General features: G+C 43.5%; 1 protein-coding gene across 1 annotated transcript in view; it reads left to right on the top strand.

The window, feature by feature from the left end:
- Positions 1-258: 258 nt before the first annotated feature.
- Positions 259-18,302, top strand: part of LOC147663344 (E3 ubiquitin-protein ligase RNF138-like) — a gene marked incomplete at its 3' end in the record, with an annotated part of 108,392 nt that continues 90,348 nt past the window's right edge. The window contains exons 1-2 of the mRNA XM_086950508.1: positions 259-386; positions 13,566-13,731. Coding sequence (XP_086806634.1) covers positions 259-386; positions 13,566-13,731 — 294 coding nt within the window. The remainder of the gene's footprint in view (positions 387-13,565; positions 13,732-18,302) is intronic.

Raw genomic sequence — 18,302 nt, 5'->3', positions numbered from 1 at the left:
CAGTACCTTAGTGCAGGGGAAAGCACAATGTCCAGGGGTCCCTCACACCCGTTGATGCCACAGATCGGCGGCCCATTGTCGCAGTAGGCCCCGGGCTCAATTTCAGAGCAGGTGTCTCCTGCGCCGAGCTCCACCCCGTCACTGGGCCGCAATGTCCAAAGCACTGTTCCCTCAGCTCATCCAGCCGCCCCTTCTTCCACAACGGCAGGGGAGCGAGGGTCCCCCCAAGAGGGCCGACCGGTCCGCCAGCGGTCCGCCATGTGGTCCGGGGAGTCTCCGGCGGTCACCCACTCCCCTGGGGCGTCTCACCGCACTTCGCTCTGCGCAACTCAGTGCACAATCACCACCTTTAGGCGCTCCTTGGACTTAGGGAGCCCAGCAGCAGGGTAGGCCGCACTTTGTGATCCTGTCCGCCGCGGCAACTAGGCCACAAGCCTCGGGCTCGCGAGGCTGTGGGGCCGGATGGCGCAGTCCCCCTCGCGCTGGGCCTTGTCACATCGCCCCTGCCAAGGTCTGTCGAAGCATCTTGGGCAGTTCCCCGCTTCTCCGGGTGGCCGGGATTGCCTCTCGCAGGCCCTAAGGCACGATCCTTGCCGCCGCTGTACCCAGGACGCAAGCCTCGGGCTCGCGTAAGCAGTGGGGCCGGAAGGCGCAGTCCCCTTTGCGCCAGGACCCCGTCACAGCGTCTCTTCCAGGGTCCGCAGACGTGTCCTGGGCACTCCTCGTCTCTCCTGGCGGCCCCGATCGACACCCCCAGGGCAGCCCCGGTCCACAACTCCCTCCGACCAGGCCGCGGCCTCCAGGGACCGGACTCCGCTGCTTCCCGTCCGCGCAGCTCGCCGGCTCCGGTTCTGCCTCTGTCTCCGGGGCGCCTCCGCAGGCAGCTTGGAGTCGATAGCAGGACATGGGCCCCCAGGAGATGCAGGGGGACCCGGAGGGTCGCAAACGAGCCCGGAGCAGGGTGCTACACAAGGCTATAGAAGGCCCGGCACCGGAGGGACTCAAAAGCACGTCCTACTCCGCCGCCATCTTGGCCACGCCCGACAATTATTTTTTAATGCGCATGCCATGATAGTGCACATTCACTGTGCTGTGTAATACACTCCACTGTCTTATATGGCTAGATCTGTGTGTACACAAATATCAATACTCTATCTGAAATTAATTTATTGAAAGCACCAATGTGCATGGTGGACCCCTCAGCACATAATTGGAGGCATAGTTAGTGTTTGCAATGAAGGTCACACAAGTTGCCATTTAAATAACAGTCTGACCAGTAGAGGTGATTGTAGAGATTATTGTTTTTTTTAACAACGTGAATGGTCTGCTTGGTATCAGGCTGGCTGACTCCGTATAAACTCATAACAAGAGTAAGAGTGTACATGAGAAGTGGTTAAGATTATGGCTGAGAGAAACATAAAAAGAGAATGGGCAGCTGTTGAAGAATTCAGTGAGGAACAATTATGTTGAAATAGCATGAATACAAGCAACCAATCAAATGACACCGAATAATATAGTGAAAAAGCTTCAAAAACCTTGCATCGCAGAGGCTAATAAATTATGGGAGGAGATATCCTTGCTGAGAAAGTATATTGAGCACGGTTGTCATGCACATTATTCAATAAAGAATTGCGTGTACACTATTGGCCCTTTTTACACAGTTACACAGTTATATATAATTTCCTCAAAATGGCCTCGTCAAGCTCCGGCCCTTCCCTGAAAGTTTGGGGGGGATGCGTCAAGCGGGGGCCGAGATAAAAGGGGGATCCCAAAACGCGTTTTCCCCATGTTAATTTCCATAGGGCGGTCGACCTCACTTTTAGCCCGAACGGCTGAATGGATTTCCACCAAACTTTGCAAAATTGTAGGGACTGGTAACCCGATGTGCCTTTGCTATGTCTCAAGATATGTTTTCCAGTGGATTTTGAGTAATTTAGGTTCAAAAAAATATATATATCTATAAGCGCACCGCGGTACGCGCACCGGGGAGCGCTCCGGGCGCGCCACGCGACTTGCGCACGGAAAGCTGATTGGCTCTCGGGTGTCGGTAAACATTCCAAACGGTCCGGAGCGGCCGCCATCTTGTGTCTCGGTAGGGTCGAGACACAAGAGGTGGCCAAAACAAAGGGGGAAAAGACCATTAGGGGGCAGAGTAGGCCCCCCTGACCCCCTAGGTTTGATGTGGCAGCTATGAAAGGGTCCCGCTGGGCAAAAAAAATAAATATTTTTTTTCGATTTGCGCGGGGGGAGCGCCCGGTACGCGCACCGGGGAGCGCACCGGGGAGAAAAGAGAATGGCAAAGTTTAAAAATGTAAGTCATTTTATATAAATGGGAGGTAGTTCTGAAAAGAACTGTTTTTTTTTTCTTTTTGTTGTTTTATATTTTTTTAATTGTTTTTTTGAACATTTTTTACTTTTTATGGCTTTTCTGAGCAGTTTTATATTTTTTTTGTATTTTCTTGGGGGAGAAACAAAAAACAGGGAATTGTAAATGGCTCAACTGGAGCAAAAAAAATTCTGCAAAAAATTAGGGTTTTTCGGGCACTTATGGTTATCCCCAGCACAGATGATAAGTTTAACACTTTGCTCACCATAGCAAATTAACTTACCACAATATTTGCACATGATTTTAAAATCGTTAAATTTGGGTTATATGATAGGCATTGTCTCTGTTGCCTCTGAACCCGATGGAGTTGGTTCTTTTGATGTTGAGGGTCTAGATGATGATGGGGGTAGCTTACTGCAGAGGTCCCTTACCTCTGCAGCAGAATAGTTGATTGGGTGCCATCGGATCATGTGCCAAATCATGGTATGATTCCCGAAGGAATAATTTTTGTTAGGGTTCCCCCTGGACAGCTCAGCATCACAAATCAAACAAGTCACCTTCGCAGCGTTGACTTTTTTGAAACGCCTTGGGATTTTGTAGAACTGCCATACGAAGTGCTCTTTTGGTTTGTAGGGTTGATGAACTTCTTGCAGGAACTGCCTTGAGCTTCCCTCCTCTTCCTCCTCCTCCTCCTCTTTTTCTTGACCACCAATGTGATCTTCTGGTGGTCTTTTTGATGGTGGTGGTGGTGGGGCAGATGCTCCAGCTGCTGCTGCTACTGTAGCCATTTTTTAATTAGAATATATTAGAGACAGATCTCCAAACAGGTCTTCCTCAGTCAAAGGACAAAGTCAGAATAAAGAAAAAAGGAGGGGGCTTTCATCATTTGGAAAAAAAAACTGTTCTGGACCAGTGAGAAGTGTTATTTTCAAGTCACATGACCAGGGCTTTCATCATTTGGAAACCAAAAGTGTTGTGAACCAATGAAAAGTGTTATTTTCAAGTCACATGAGCAGGGCTTTCATCATTTTGAAACCAAAAGTGTTGTGAACCAACGAAAAGTGTTATTTTCAAGTCACATGAGCAGGGCTTTCATCATTTTGAAACCAAAAGTGTTGTGAACCAATGAAAAGTGTTATTTTCAGGTCACATGACCCGACGCGCTTACGCTACGCGACCCGGGGCGCGCCCCGGGGCGCGTAGCGTAAGCGCGTCAGAACGTTTTGCGATCGTATGCGCATGCGTGCTTCCGGGTGCGCTTACGCTGTTCGTCATATGACGCATCACGCGGCTACGCGATACGTCACAATGTTGTTTTCGTTCGCGGCAATAGCGCTAACGGGACGCTCACCGGTACGCGCCCTGGGTCGCGCCATAGCACTGCGCTTACCGGTGAGCGCATCGGTACCCGCCCCGGGAGCGCACCGGGGCAAACAAATAAAAAAATATATATATATATATTACATTTCATACCTATAGAGATTTGAAATTTGAAATTCACTGGAAAAAAATAGGGTTGAGGCCCTATATATAGTTAGGAATTAGCATTTAAAAAACCTTTGAAATTCACTGAAAAAACCATAGGTTTCACACCAGTTATAGTTAGGAATTAGCATTTAAAAAACCTATGGAATTCACTGAAAAAACCATAGGTTTCACACCAGTTATAGTTACCAGGAAATTTTACTAACAGAACACCATTGAAATTCCCACGCTATAGTTAGTTGGACTCACTATAACTTGCGCGTGTAATGCACTGCTAATGACATCACATATTACATCACTCATGACATAGTCAGTGACATCACTCATGATATCACTGATGACACCATCTTTGTGACAGACAGACTGACCTCTTTTCACTGTAAAGTAACCCTTGAAACACATATTGAAAAATAAAAACTAACATTTTAAAAAGAGTGGACATACCTATACCAGTTACAACAACCAATTCAGTAATTCCACCATTTATATACACATCCACTCATTCACCGACACTTCTATATAGTCACTCATACATATACTCACTCATCATATGTAGTGAGACACCTATACATCCGTTAACACACCGACAGTCTTCCAAAAGTTTCTCACACACATACTCACACATGCAAATAAACTATTGAACATCCATTTATTTGCATATACAGCTATACATACACTACCACCTTACTTCTAAAGAAACTTACACATACTTACTCTCTTAAACAATCACTTATAGAAACACATACTTATTAAAACAAGAACTCTTTCAATCTCTCACTCTCACATATACTCACTTATATACACCAATACTCACATATACTAGATTAAAACATATGTAGTTACTGATAAAGACAGTAGTGAGACAGTCATTCACTTCCTAACACATACATATACACACTCACTCACCCATACAGTCTGGCACATATGCTGTCTTCAAAACACATACAAACAGTGAGTCAGTCATTGATGCATCGGTGTGCTAAGTAACACCCCCACCAAATCATGCAGACATTTATACTGATACTAAAAAAAACATCTAATAAGCCATAGAAAAACACATGTAGCTACTCACCAACCCATGCACCCACTTATATACAAAGTGAAACACTGATACAAACATTTAAATATTGAAACAATACTCGCTAATACATGTATTCACTATGATACACTTAATAAGCCAGTTAACCAATCATTTAAAAAATAAAAAAACATCCATTAAGACACTTATTTAAACATTCATTCTTCCATCGACCTTTACATATACATATATAAAACATATTTATTTTTCAGAAAGGCAAACATTCACTGGATGGTGTCATCAGTGATGTCATGAGTGATGTCACTGACCATGTCATGAGTGATATAATATGTGATGTCATCAGCAGTGCATTACACGCGCAAGTTATAGTGAGTCCAACTAACTATAACGTGGGAATTTCAATGGTTTTATGTCAGTAAAATTTCCAGGTAACTATAACTGGTGTGAAACCTATGGTTTTTACAGTGAATTTGATAGTCTTTTTAAATGCTAATTCCTAACTATAACTGTATATATATATATATATATATATATATATATATATATATATATATATATATATATATATATAAAAAGTATCTTCTCCCAAAAGAAAAGAGCAGGCACCCGAAGAGGAACTCAAAGAAATGCTTTATTGAGGGTTCTTGTTGGGCGAATGCATTTCGGCGTGTCTTGCCTTCTTCAGCGCCTTTCTCAAACAGTGTTTCCTCTGCCGTTGTGACAAGTGCAGTCCTGTCTCATTTGAATACACCCTGCTCCGCCCCCTGATGATGATGCAGCTCACCTGTGCAGTTCTCCAGTGGCGGACTACTCGGACCAGAATGCCGCTGTGTGGTGCATTTCGATCGAGTGATGCCGGGGGGGGGAAGACACTCAGGGAACAGGGAAACGGGACAGGCACAGCACTGGAGGAAACCACAGAGGTGTCAACAGTCCCACAATCAGCACTTTCCTCGGGTCCTCTTCATAACCGCCGCCACCCTTCTGCCAAGTATTCATAACGGGGGCTGACATTACAATGCATGTCGTCCAAAATTGGAGGTATAAATACTTTCCAACCGTAGTCTCCTCCTGGCGTAGTGGTGGATCCGGACACCAATGCTACCACATTGACAAAGTTCCAAGCTCCGTACGTAATCTGCACATTCAGTCATGATGATGATTTAAACAGGAAAGTACTAGGCCTGGGCGAAGCACTGCGCTACGCTCGCATAGTTTGCGAAGTTTGAGCAATTTCGCACTATGCGAGCTGCACGTAGCACAGTGCGAACACGCGTAGAGTAGTGTAGTGCAGCAGTCATTTTGTGCTTGCTCGCGGTCCTCAACGTCAAGTTGGCGATCGCGAGCAAGCAAAATGACATCCTGGCAAGACTTTTTCCTCGTTCGCGATCAGCAACATCAAGTTGCCGATCATGAGCGTGGAAAATAAACCTCCCTGCGAGATTCTGAACGCGGGGAGGTCTGTTTTCTCATTGCGAGTGGTCACGTATGCTCGTGACCGCTTGCGATGAGAAACTACCAGTCCGCGTTGAGAAAGCTGCCGCTCAAGGAAAAATCTCTTCGAGCTGCAGAAAACGACAGCTCGCTCTGTGCAAGATGCCATTTTCAATGATTGCACAGTGCCGGATGCTTGTTCGCACTGCGCAATCATTGAAAACGGCATCTTGCACAGTGCGAACATGCTACTACGCAGTTCGCGTAGTGCTACGCGTAGCTCACTTAGTGCGAAGTGCACTTCGCGTAGCTTCGCGAAGCGCTACTTCGCAAACTACGCCCAGACCTAGTAAGTTCGCTTTGATTGGATGTGGCAATAAGCATCAAAAGAGGTCTATATTTCAGAAACCAATGTCCAATCCTCATGATGCATTCTGGGATTTGGAGTCCGGTATAGCGCGTGCAAGCACGATCCCACATAACACCCTTTCACAGAAGATCACATCTCCTTTGTGCCATCTCCTCATGTGGTCCCTCGGCCAACCATAGGACCCTACTGCACTCGACGCTGGAGCTGGTCAAATGGCCACATCCTCACTCAGTGGACCGCCGCAGACCAATGTCCACAGTATTGCATTCTGTTGGGGATGTGGCCATTTGACCAGCTCCAGCATCGAGTGCAGTAGTGTAATCTATGGCACAACAGAGATGTGATCTTCTGTGAAAGGATGAGCCTTAAAGAGGACAGTGAATATCTAATAACATGTGGGATCGCGCTTGCACGCACTATACCGGACTCCAAATCCCAGAATGCATAATGAAGATTGGACATTGGTTTCGGAAATATAGTCCTCTTTTGATGCTTATGGCCACATCCAATCACAGTGAACTTACCTGTTTAAATCATCATCATGACAGAATGTGAAGATTTTTGTAACAAGCTGATGAAATGCAGCACGCCGAAAACGCGTTCCTTGTTAAATAAACATCTCTGATGGGGTCCCGCGAGTGCAGCGTTTCTTTTTTTAGAAACTGGAGCGGTGACATTGAGTATGGACCACCGCCATACTAGCTGCACTCACCCACAAGAGTGCTAATATTGCCTTAATGGTGGACTTTGGGAGCTTGATTTATAGTGGTAATTGCACCGCCATTTGTTTGACTCAGTGGACTGCCGCCGACCGATGTCGACAGTAATGCATACTGTTGGGGATGTGGCCATTTGACCAGCTCCAGCGTCGAGTGCAGTAGGGTCCTATGGTTGGACGAGGGAACCCGTGAGGAGATGTAATCTATGGCACAACGGAGATGTGATCTTCTGTGAAAGAGTGAGCCTTAAAGAGGACAGTGAATATCTAATAACATGTGGGATGGCGCTTGCATGTGCTATACTGGACTCCAAATCCCAGAATGCATCATGAGGATTGGACATTGGTTTCGGAAATATAGTTCTCTTTTGATGCTTATGGCCACATCCAATAACAGTGAACTTACCTGTTTAAATCGTCATCATGACAGAATGTGTAGATTTTTGCAACAAGCTGATGAAGGCAGCACGCCGAAAACGTGTTCCTTGTTAAATAAACATCTCTGATGGGGTCCCACGAGTGCAGCGTTTTTTTTTTTAGAAACTGAAACGTTGATATTGAGTATGGACCACAGCCATACTAGCTGCACCCGCCCACAAGAGCGCTAATATTGCCTTAATGGTGGACTTTGGGAGCTTGATATATATATATATATATATATTTATATATATATATATATATATATATATATATATTTATATATATATATATATATATACACAATATATATATACACAAAGTACGTACGTCTATATATAAATATTAATAGACATACATATTTTGTTCTTGCTGCAGCTGACTGCTGCCGTGCTCCTGGCTGAAGGGGACAACAGCAAAAATTTGAGTCAGGCTGTTAGAACTGGGAGTCTCTAGTTGGCAGAGGTAGCTACCACTGCCCAAATAGGGACCCTTTCTTCTAGTCATGGTAAGGAGGAAACACTCTTAGATAACCTCTGCTCACCCTCTGGGTAGCTTGGCACGAGCAGTCAAGGCTTATCAAATGCAATGTGTAAAGTATTTGCACCAACACTCACAGTAACAAAGTGAAAACACCACAAACGGACTCCACAACAGTTTAGAAAAATAAAGGTATTTAATCTAAAATACACAAGACCAAAACAACAAAAATCCAACATACACAGTTCAATAATATGGTTTCAAAAAAAATCTTGAGGTTGCGTTAAAATAATCCACAGTTGCATCACGTTTTAGCCAACAGTACCTTTAGATGCGACAACAGTTCCAAGTGAAAAGCTTTAGCGGTGAAAAGCAAGCGATGTGTCACACCTGAGACCCTGGGGAGGCGATGCGACAACCCCGCTGGACGCAGCGGGCGTGTTGCGTTGACTCTGGTCTGTATGGGAGGGATGCGATACCTTGCGTGGATTCCGGTGCACAGGTTTTGGTGGAAGCGGCTCGCAAAAGGTACGATGCGACGATCTTCGGGGCGGCGATGACAATGCGCGGCTCAGCGGCGTTTTTCTCCTCTCGCGGCCCCTCGATGCGATGGCTCTGCGACGACTCTCGCAGCAACGTGATGCGGTCCGCAAGCAAGCAGTGCGACGATCTCACCCAGTGACGACAGGCTCTGCGACGATACTCACAGGGATGGTAATCTTCCCGCACTGGTCTGGTGCGTCCAGCAAACGAAGGATGCGACGGCTCTGGCAGCGGCAACAGACGCTGCGATGATCTTGGCCCTTGTAGCGGCGGCAATTTCCTCGCACTGACGGGGATGCACTCCGCAAGCAAGCGATGCGATAAACTTTGCAGAAAGTTAATAAAATCTTGGTTTCCAGCTTCCCAACACAGGTACAACTTCCAGAGGCACCACACATGGGCCAAGCACTCTAGGAAGGACAGAACTCTCTCTGCAGAGTTCAGGGAAGCTGGGGGTGAAGTCCTTGTGTTCCTGGGACTTCTTAACAGGGAGCCAGCTCTTCTTCAGGCCCTTGGAGATTCCTTTAAGCAAGGGGACACAGCACAAAGCAAAGTCCTTCCCCTCTCCTTGGCAGCAAAGCAACTGCACTTCAGTCCAGCAAAGCAACAGCAGGACAGTCTTCCTTCTTCAGTCTTCAAGCTTTCTCCTTGGCAGAGGTTCCTTCTTGATTCCAGGATGATCTAATTTTCTGTAGTCAGGGGCCCTGTACTTATACCCCTAAAAGTCTTTGTTCCCTTTGTGCAGGAGGGCTCTGAGCCCGGTCTGAACCAGTTCTGGGTGTTCCTTGAGCACTTTGTTTTCCTGGCCTCTCCTTTCCTTTCTGAGAGAGGGGCAGGGTCGTCAGACGCCCAGCAGGAGGTGGAGCCAGCATTGTGGAAGGCAGGCACAGCCCTATTCAGGCCCAGGTGCTACCCCCTCCCACCATTCTAGATGCAGATGGAGCTATTCATCCCAGGGATGGCCCACTCAGCCCCTGGGAACCACCCAGCCCCTGCCTCTCATAAACCAGACAGTCAATTCACAAACAGGCCAAGGCACACATAAAGGTCAGACAAGAGAACAGCAACTTTCTAAAAGTGCTGTTCTCAAACACAGGATTTAAAAACCACCTTTCCTAAAAGATGTGTTATTGAATTCTGAGTTCAGGGATACCAGACTTTTATGTCCTACCTTGCTCCTATGGGAAGATATGCTGGTAGCCACTGTAGCCAGCATTCCCCATGATAGCCTATGGGCAAGGTACCCTTACAATAGTGAAAAACGAAAATAGCTGTAATTCACTACCAGAGCATGTCACCTGCACTAGTACATGCTCTACCGTTCACATACACTGTACCCTGCCCAGGGGGGTACCTTGGGCCTTCCATAGGGGTGACCAACGTGCACAGAAAGGGAAGGGTTAGGCCTGGTCAGCGGGGACACTGGGACACTGACCAGGAGGACATGGCAGTTCACAGACTGCACACAGGCACTGCGGTGGCAGGCCTGAGACACCATTTTAGGGCTACTCATGTGGGTGGCACAATAAGGCCCACTAGTAGCATTTGTACCACCAGCCCTGGCACACTCAGTGCACTTTACTAGGGACTTCTAGGGGATACAAATATGCCAATCATGGATAACTAACTACAATCACAATTTACCAGGGATCACTTGCACTTTGACACTGATCAGCAGTGGCAAAGTGCCCAAAGCATCTAAACCAGCAAAAATGAAATCCAGCACAGCGTCAAAAATACAGGAGGTAGAGGCAAAAAGACAGGGGAAACCACGCCAAAGATGCCAGGTCTAACACAGGCCAACAGTATATCAGTACTATAAAAATAAATATATAAAATAAAATAAATGTATAGACACATAGAGATATTATCCCTGATATCTCGTTATTCATACACGTCTGCCTATGTACTCATTTTATTAATGTTATCGTATCTAGGCTGTTTGTATAGAGATTGAGCAGTTGAAGGTAGATCCATGTACAGTAGAGAGTAGGTAACAGTAATTGTCTTGTGAAAGTTACAAGCTTGTTTAAGTTACCCCACAAGTGCATTTTTTTTTTGAACATGGTGAAAGGCTAGAGGCCATGATGGCAAAATATGTGTAGGGTAGACGGGGCATATCACTTTCACACCTGTTCCTTCATTGAAAAAGTATGATGGATAGGTATAAAATGTGCAAAAACTTAGGATGCTATCTGATTTAAACATTGCCTCTTTTGATAAGCCTGCCTGATCTGCGCCAAGCTACCAGAGGGTGAACACAGATTTTAGGTGAGTATCTGACTTACCCTGACTAGAGTGGTGGGTTCTGCCTGATTTAGGTGCATACCCTAGCCAACCAGAAACTCCATTTCTAACAGTCACACAGTATGGTCCCTATACCTGAGTAAGAATCTTTGGGTTGAGTGTCCTTCATAAAGGGGAGTGCTGGGGCTGAGGCTCTTTGCTCTGTTTAAGGCAATCCATTTTTAATCCAGTTTTGTATCTAGCTAAGGGGTTGTTGTAGGGATTCTGCTGAGTCACAGAACTATTCTACGGAACATAGACCAGTAGGCAGGGGCTGAATCATCCCACCACCTGAGTACCCATGAGCCCGGGACCGACTAGCTATAGCATCTCTCTTGCCCTCCTACTCACTCAGAGGCACAAGTGATTAGACACCCCAGAACACAACACTCCCGACCCTCTCAGGAATCGTGGTTGCAGAGACATCCTTTCGCTTCACACTCGTACTAGTCCACAATAAGTTCTGACAGAGACACAAGAACAGTTTAAAAAGTTTATTTTAACTATCTTGCACTAGTATGCAGTATACGTTCCACAACAAGTACGAAAATTCCTAACACAAATACGGTCAACATAATAAGTAGTCCATAAATCATGAAAGGAGCTGTCATTGTATAAGACAGAAAAACCTACCCTCCCTCCCCTTCTACAGAAGAACAAATGATTATATATCAGAAGATCTCTGGGTTTTAGTAGCAGACTTAGCATGCAAAGATGAAAGTTCTACATCTCAGGTACTCTCACGATCTCTTCCCTGGAAAGATCCCTCTCCAAGTGTGTTGTTACCTATTTGTGCATACCTATATGACAAAAGTACGTGTTCCCAAACAACAGCTGCATTTGAGTGTTTTGTCTAGGTGCTAGGGCCTGACCAGAACAGAATAACAAGGGACATTGTTGTTTGACCTTGTCGACGGTGTGCAGACTAAATCCCAGGAAAGAACAGATTGCGAAAATAACAGCAGGTTCTGTGTCAAAGTACAGTGTGGCACAAAGCAAAACACATTTGTATAGTAACGTGCGCAAAGCAGAGGAGAGTCTGCAATGTGCTCATGCTTAAATAGGGAAAACAACAATGGGCGTGCCCAGGACATATGAAGGGTCTATTCATGATATCTGCCCTAATGTGGTTATGTCATCTTTCACTACTGCTCTAGATATTTTGCCTCTGTTGCAAAGAGAGATAGGGCTGAAGTCTGCATCCTCTAGAAGTGAGATAGTTGTACCCTATTGCAACTATTGAATTTCACAATGATGGATGCATTTATATGATAAAAGTAACAGAAAATCAGGATTATGAACTATTGATCTCATACAGTGAGCCTGAAAACCTTGATGCTTCCACGGTTTCATGCACCCTTGCTACAGGAAGGCCTGTGCCTTTGCAGCTGCACCTTATGAATCTCATGATAGGCATTCGGTTTTATTATTGGATGTTGTAGGTCCTCCGAAGTGATTATAAATGTATGGGAACTGATTGTTTGTGAAACCTCGATATACAAACTAGGTCACGTGTTCTATTAGGTGCCATCATTGCTTTTCGTGATTTGCTAGTGTATCTGATTTGTTCTTTGGTTTTCTGATAAATTTTTACTAATTGGACAAAATCAGATTAATTTATTTTATATGCCATAGGAATAATTGATTTTTATGATTATTGTACCTTACGTTGATATACTATAAGATTGTGTATCGTTACAAAATACCCTTAGATAATCTCTACCTTGAAGGATCCTGCCTGTTATCTGCAAGTAACATATATCGTAGAAGCTCTTACATCCCACACCTTATCTGGTACATCGCTCTGGTGCTTACATTTAGCTTTATGCTAGATTAGTAAACAGACATGAATACAAATACACACAAGTGAGAAGCTCAGAGCAGAAGGTAACAATAAGGTGCCTACTTAAAGGCAACTGAAATGTACAGAAGACATCTCAGTGACTAGCTCCCGCTCAAACCGCTCACATTTCCCCTGAGGTTTCTTGGGGACAGATTTGCCATATTCCACCACAGACCTACATCGTGGCTTGTACAACAGCATTCCTCCCACAGATCTAGGCTTCATCTGCCAACATCCATGACCACACTCTGACGCCGACCTTCCACCATCCCTGATCTATGGTTGATGCTCCTCCTCTCTTCATTGCTCCAGGTCTTCACTCTCTTCCAGGGTAGTACTGACAGAATATGTGGGCGAAATAAGTACTGTGAAAACAATCCTGTACAGTCATTTAAACAATATATCTTCTGACTCATGTATGCTGTAGGAAAGACACAAATGTTACCCTCTGCACTACGTCCAGCGAACCATATGAATGGAGGGACATTGATAAAAGTGTACATCTAGTGACATCTATAATTCAGCAATTAAATTGTTTTAGATTAGGACGAAGAAGGCCATATATATTAAGTTTTGGAACCACTGCAGTACCTACAGTTGTTACATCTTCATGGTTTGCTTTAGGTTTTGCAGGAGATGTTTCCTGAATGCAATGAAATCAGGTGGTGTCTACTGCCCACTTTGTCGTGGACCTGTGAGCAGAAAAGAGAGATCCCTCCCCAAAAGAGCCTCAGATATTGAAGAAAAAATGAGGAAGATAACTGGCAACTGTAAAAGCTGTGAAAGACAGGTTAGGTATCTTTTAGCTGAATTTCATGAACCTAAATTCTGATTTTATTTAGAACCTGAATGTTAAATGTAGGTCTATACTATTTTGGTAACATGTTTTAAAGCAAAACAGAAAGCACACACAGGCCCGCATTGCGACTTATTATCTCTCTAACACATCCATTTCTATGATTATAAATATCCTTAATATATTTGAAATCACTTATTAATTAGTGAGCAATTTATATCAATAGTGTTGTAAAAATTCTAATAGATATTAATATTCTAAGATGTCCAAATAGTGTACCAGAATGCTTGAATTTTGATTGCTTCACACATAGTTCATTGATATTGGTACTCAAACTGAATCTGTGAGCTTGATTTTAGAGTTGAGTGGCAATTAGATTCTATGATTTCTAGAGGAGGCACAGTATCCTGAGGAGAAACCATCAGCCGAGATACTTCCACTATAGAGATAGTACGATGGAGTACATTTTACAAGTGAATTCTCAAATGGATTTAGCACATTCCCCAAAAATCTGAGGATATTTCATGACCACCCACCTTTAAATTCAGACTTAAATCTAAGAACAAACAGGTAGGAGCTCCTGTAATGCATCCCTCATCAAATTCTGACGATCTAGGGATGATTGATCTGTTCTGTTTAAAATTGTTAGATTGGGTGGGGGATATAATATTGATGGGCGATTTTAATTGTGTGATTGACCATCCTTGATCAAGGATTGAAATGATCTTTGCTTGGGCACAGTTAATCCAAGGTGCTGAAATGGAAGTCTGTCCCAAGGTTACCTCAGACTATATAACCAAATATTGCTTACACTCTGTGTAACCACTTGCAGAAGGGAAAGTCGTCATTTCATGTTCCATCACCACCCACCACAGGCATGTGGGATAATGTGAAAGTGTATGTATATGGTTTTATGCTGCAATTTATTCTCAATAAAAACAAGGTATTGAAGGAGGTCATAAATCAAATGCTTCATAGAATAGGGGAATTAGAGCTTCGGCATGTCCAAGCAATTCTAGCTAGAGATCCAGGGAGCAAGCTCTAAAGGCTTTAGTTAATTGAAAGCCGGTGTCTTTTAGGTCGGAGTTTTCGGGAAAAGATGGCTGCCAGTTATCATAAAAATAAAGTACTTCAGTACAAATATGGTGAAAATGTTGGTTGAATACTAGCTCATCAGATTTCTGATAAAAGATCAAGGTGTTTTATTCACAGCATTAACAGAAATGATGAAGTTCTTCACACTAGACCCCAGGCTATTGCAGAGCAGTTTACATCCTTTTATCATGAGGTTTATAGTCAGCCCCAATTAATTAGGCAATACAATGTTGTGCAATATCTACAGGGCTATAGATTGCCCCGCTTAGAAGATAGTCAGGTATCAGTCCTACAGAGAGACATCTCCGAGTTTGAAGTAGAAAATGCTATTAAAGCTCTAACTTCTGAAAGACGCCATTCCTCTTGAATTTTATAAAACATTCATTGGTATCATACTACAGGAATTCATTAACCTACTAGGGCATATCGCGAGGGGAGGAGTCTCTGCCATATGGAATCTTACTAACATTGCTGTTTTTCTGAAGAAATACAAGCCACCAGAGGACAGGGGCTCTCTCTGATCAATTGACCAACTCAGCAATTGCCATTTTCGATGTTGCTGAATGAACAGGTAAAATGGTCAGTACGATCCTATTAGATGCTGAGAAGGCTTTCAGCCGAGTTGTATGGGAATGTGTTTAGGTAACGATTGGGCTATTTGGTTTTGGGGGAAGATTCACAAGTTGGGTACAATCCCTCTACAAGAATCCTATGGCCAAGTTAGATTGTGGCTGGAACTGCTCCTCACCATTTAAGATCTTTAGGGGCACCCCACAGGGTTGCCTGCTCTCCCCCTCTTACTTTCTTTGTATATTGAACCATTCCTAAGTACCTCCTAATGAATCAAGCAATCCAGCCAGTGATATCTTATGGCTTCGAGCTCAAAATACAAGCCTATGATGATGACGTCTCTATCTTTATGACCGATCTACTGGCTGCTCTCAGTCAAGTAACAGACAATGCCAATAGGTTTGGAGCCTTCTTCGGTTATTAATTAAATCTAGCCAAAACACATGTACTGCTTAATTTTAAGTTGAAGGATTTGATCCCTGTGGTAGCAGCAACTGCTAAATCATTTAGGAGTTGGGTTGAGTAGTTGAGTTGATAGTATCTTTAAACTCAACTACGAACCTTTATTGCATTTAGTAATTGTTAAATTTGCGCTCATGGAGTTTTTTTAGCATAATAAGCTGCTCCAATATTAATAAAATGAACATTCTGCCAAAGTTTTGTATCTATTTAGAGCAATCCCATTCCGAGTCCCGTACTCTTTTTTTAAGCGTCTCAAGGGTGCCATGGGCAGTTTTATGTATAGACCAGGCAGGCATTTCGCATTTTGAAACTTCGGTACAAACAAGGGGGCGTTTCAGCTCCCCGTCTTTAAACTTTATTTTTTTCAGCCTTTGCTAGCCGCATAAGAAATCTGCTTACTGGGCGGGAACCAGAACCGTCCATTCTGGGTTATGAACTTGCTCTTGGGTTTGATGTCAGGTTTCTCTATCATAGGCTCATGAATCCTAATTACTATAAACGGGTCCTATTTGGAGGGAAATTTGCCCCAAGTACTCTTTAGCCACTTTGCATGCATATACGCCACTCTAGGAAAACCCTGCATTTCCCTAGATATTCCACGACTCAATGGGCAAGGCTTGGGGCAAGGTTAGGTGTGAAGACCTTTGGATAGCTGTATGACATTAATAGATTTTGTTAATTTGCTTGCCTTCAGACTTTTTATGACTTTCCTCATTAGTTTTTTATTTTAAATATTTACAGTAGCGGGATTGGTTCCTTTGTGGGTGAAAGGATCAATAGATCTTAAGGAATCAGACATTTTGTCTTACCTATACAGGGCACCAGTAAAAGCCTTGATCAGTACACTCTGTCAGAGGTTCTCTATACATGGCACTAATGATAGTTTATTTCTCGCTTTTAAGTGGAGCAGGATCCTTTCTTCGGAGATTTCATCAGATGAGATCCAGAGTGCTTTAGAGAATATTGAACGCTCAGTCCATTCTGTAAATTTAAAGCTGCAGCAGTTTAAGCCCGTCTATATGCTTTATTTTGCAGCTGGACTGATTTAAAAATGGACCGCGAACTATGGCTTGGATAAGACTCAATTCCCGAAGTGCGACTGTCATGCAGCAGATATTATAAATATGTTTGCCAGCTGTCCTGCCCTTCAGGAATTCTGGGCAAACGTGGTTCCACTATTAATACCCAGTTTTGGTTGTGACTTACAGCTGTCCAGTAGGGAGATCATGCTGGGTTATACAACTGTGATTACAACAGGGGTTAGGCCTAAGATGGCTAGAAAGGGCCTCACAAGATTCAACAAGAAAAAAATAACTAACCGTCACTTTTCGATTGCCAATAACGTTTAATAGATAAACACAAAGACCATTCACTAAATCAATTCAATTTCAAAGCTTTTATTCGATTTGTAAATATAAATCATACAAGCAAAAACTTATTAAACAATTCATTACATTAAAATTATTATAAAATACAAGGTTATACAAGAGAAATCCGGAATATTTCATATGAGCAAAGAACATATACTAACAAGCACTAGGCATCAAATCATGATTGGGGATGTAAGGGTAAACTAGAAAGTGCGGGGATCATACACGTACAGACAGGAATAAAGCAATTATCGCATGAAGTGCTTATCCTGGCAGCTGTACATTTTAAAATAAACCCAAAGCCAGAGACATCGGACATTGTGAATTGCAAAGTAAATTTTAAGGACAAGTAGGTACAGACAGGACGGTGTAAAAAATATAGCAGCACTAAACACTTCCTGGCAGCTGTACCGTTAAAATGCTAAAAATCATGAAAGCATACATGTACAGACAGGATTAAAAGTAATTATCGCACGATGTGCTCTTCCTGGCAGCTGTACATTTTACATCAAACCCAGAATAAAATGGCATTTTGCATAATTATTTGCCACATGCTGTAAAAGAAGCAGGTAAGTACAGACAGGAATATATAAAATCATGGCAATACAATACATTTCCTGACAGCTGTACATTTCAAAATAAAAGTGGCAACAAAAAAACAAATGTCCACATTTTCTAGAGCTTTTAGTAACGCAAGGGCATTCTTAAAAGACCGTATATTGTATTTGATAAAAATAGGTTTTAGATACCTTAATCTCAAAAAATGATAACATTTGCAGAAAAGTAGAAAATGGCAGCAACTCTGGCGTGAGACGTTGTCACAAGGGCAGGGGGTTTCTGATTTAAGTTTCTGTACTGGGAACGCAACAAGATGATGTACGATACCCAACCTGACACGAGTTAGGACAAATTGATGAGATGGACGGCTGACTTTTAAGAGGTAAGCTTGGAACCCCGATGGTAAATTAAGTTCCTTATAGAACTTCACAGTAGCCAGCTTGCATTATACCTCTTCTCGCCCTTTCTTTTTGTACGTTAAGAAAGTTTGTTTGATTTCTTTTTTAGGGA

This window comes from Lissotriton vulgaris, unplaced genomic scaffold (genome assembly GCF_964263255.1).
Source record: "Lissotriton vulgaris unplaced genomic scaffold, aLisVul1.2 SCAFFOLD_5180, whole genome shotgun sequence".
Taxonomy (NCBI): domain Eukaryota; kingdom Metazoa; phylum Chordata; class Amphibia; order Caudata; family Salamandridae; genus Lissotriton; species Lissotriton vulgaris.
The sequence above is the reverse complement of the archived record's forward strand: the minus strand, read 5'-3'. Positions and strand labels throughout refer to the sequence as shown.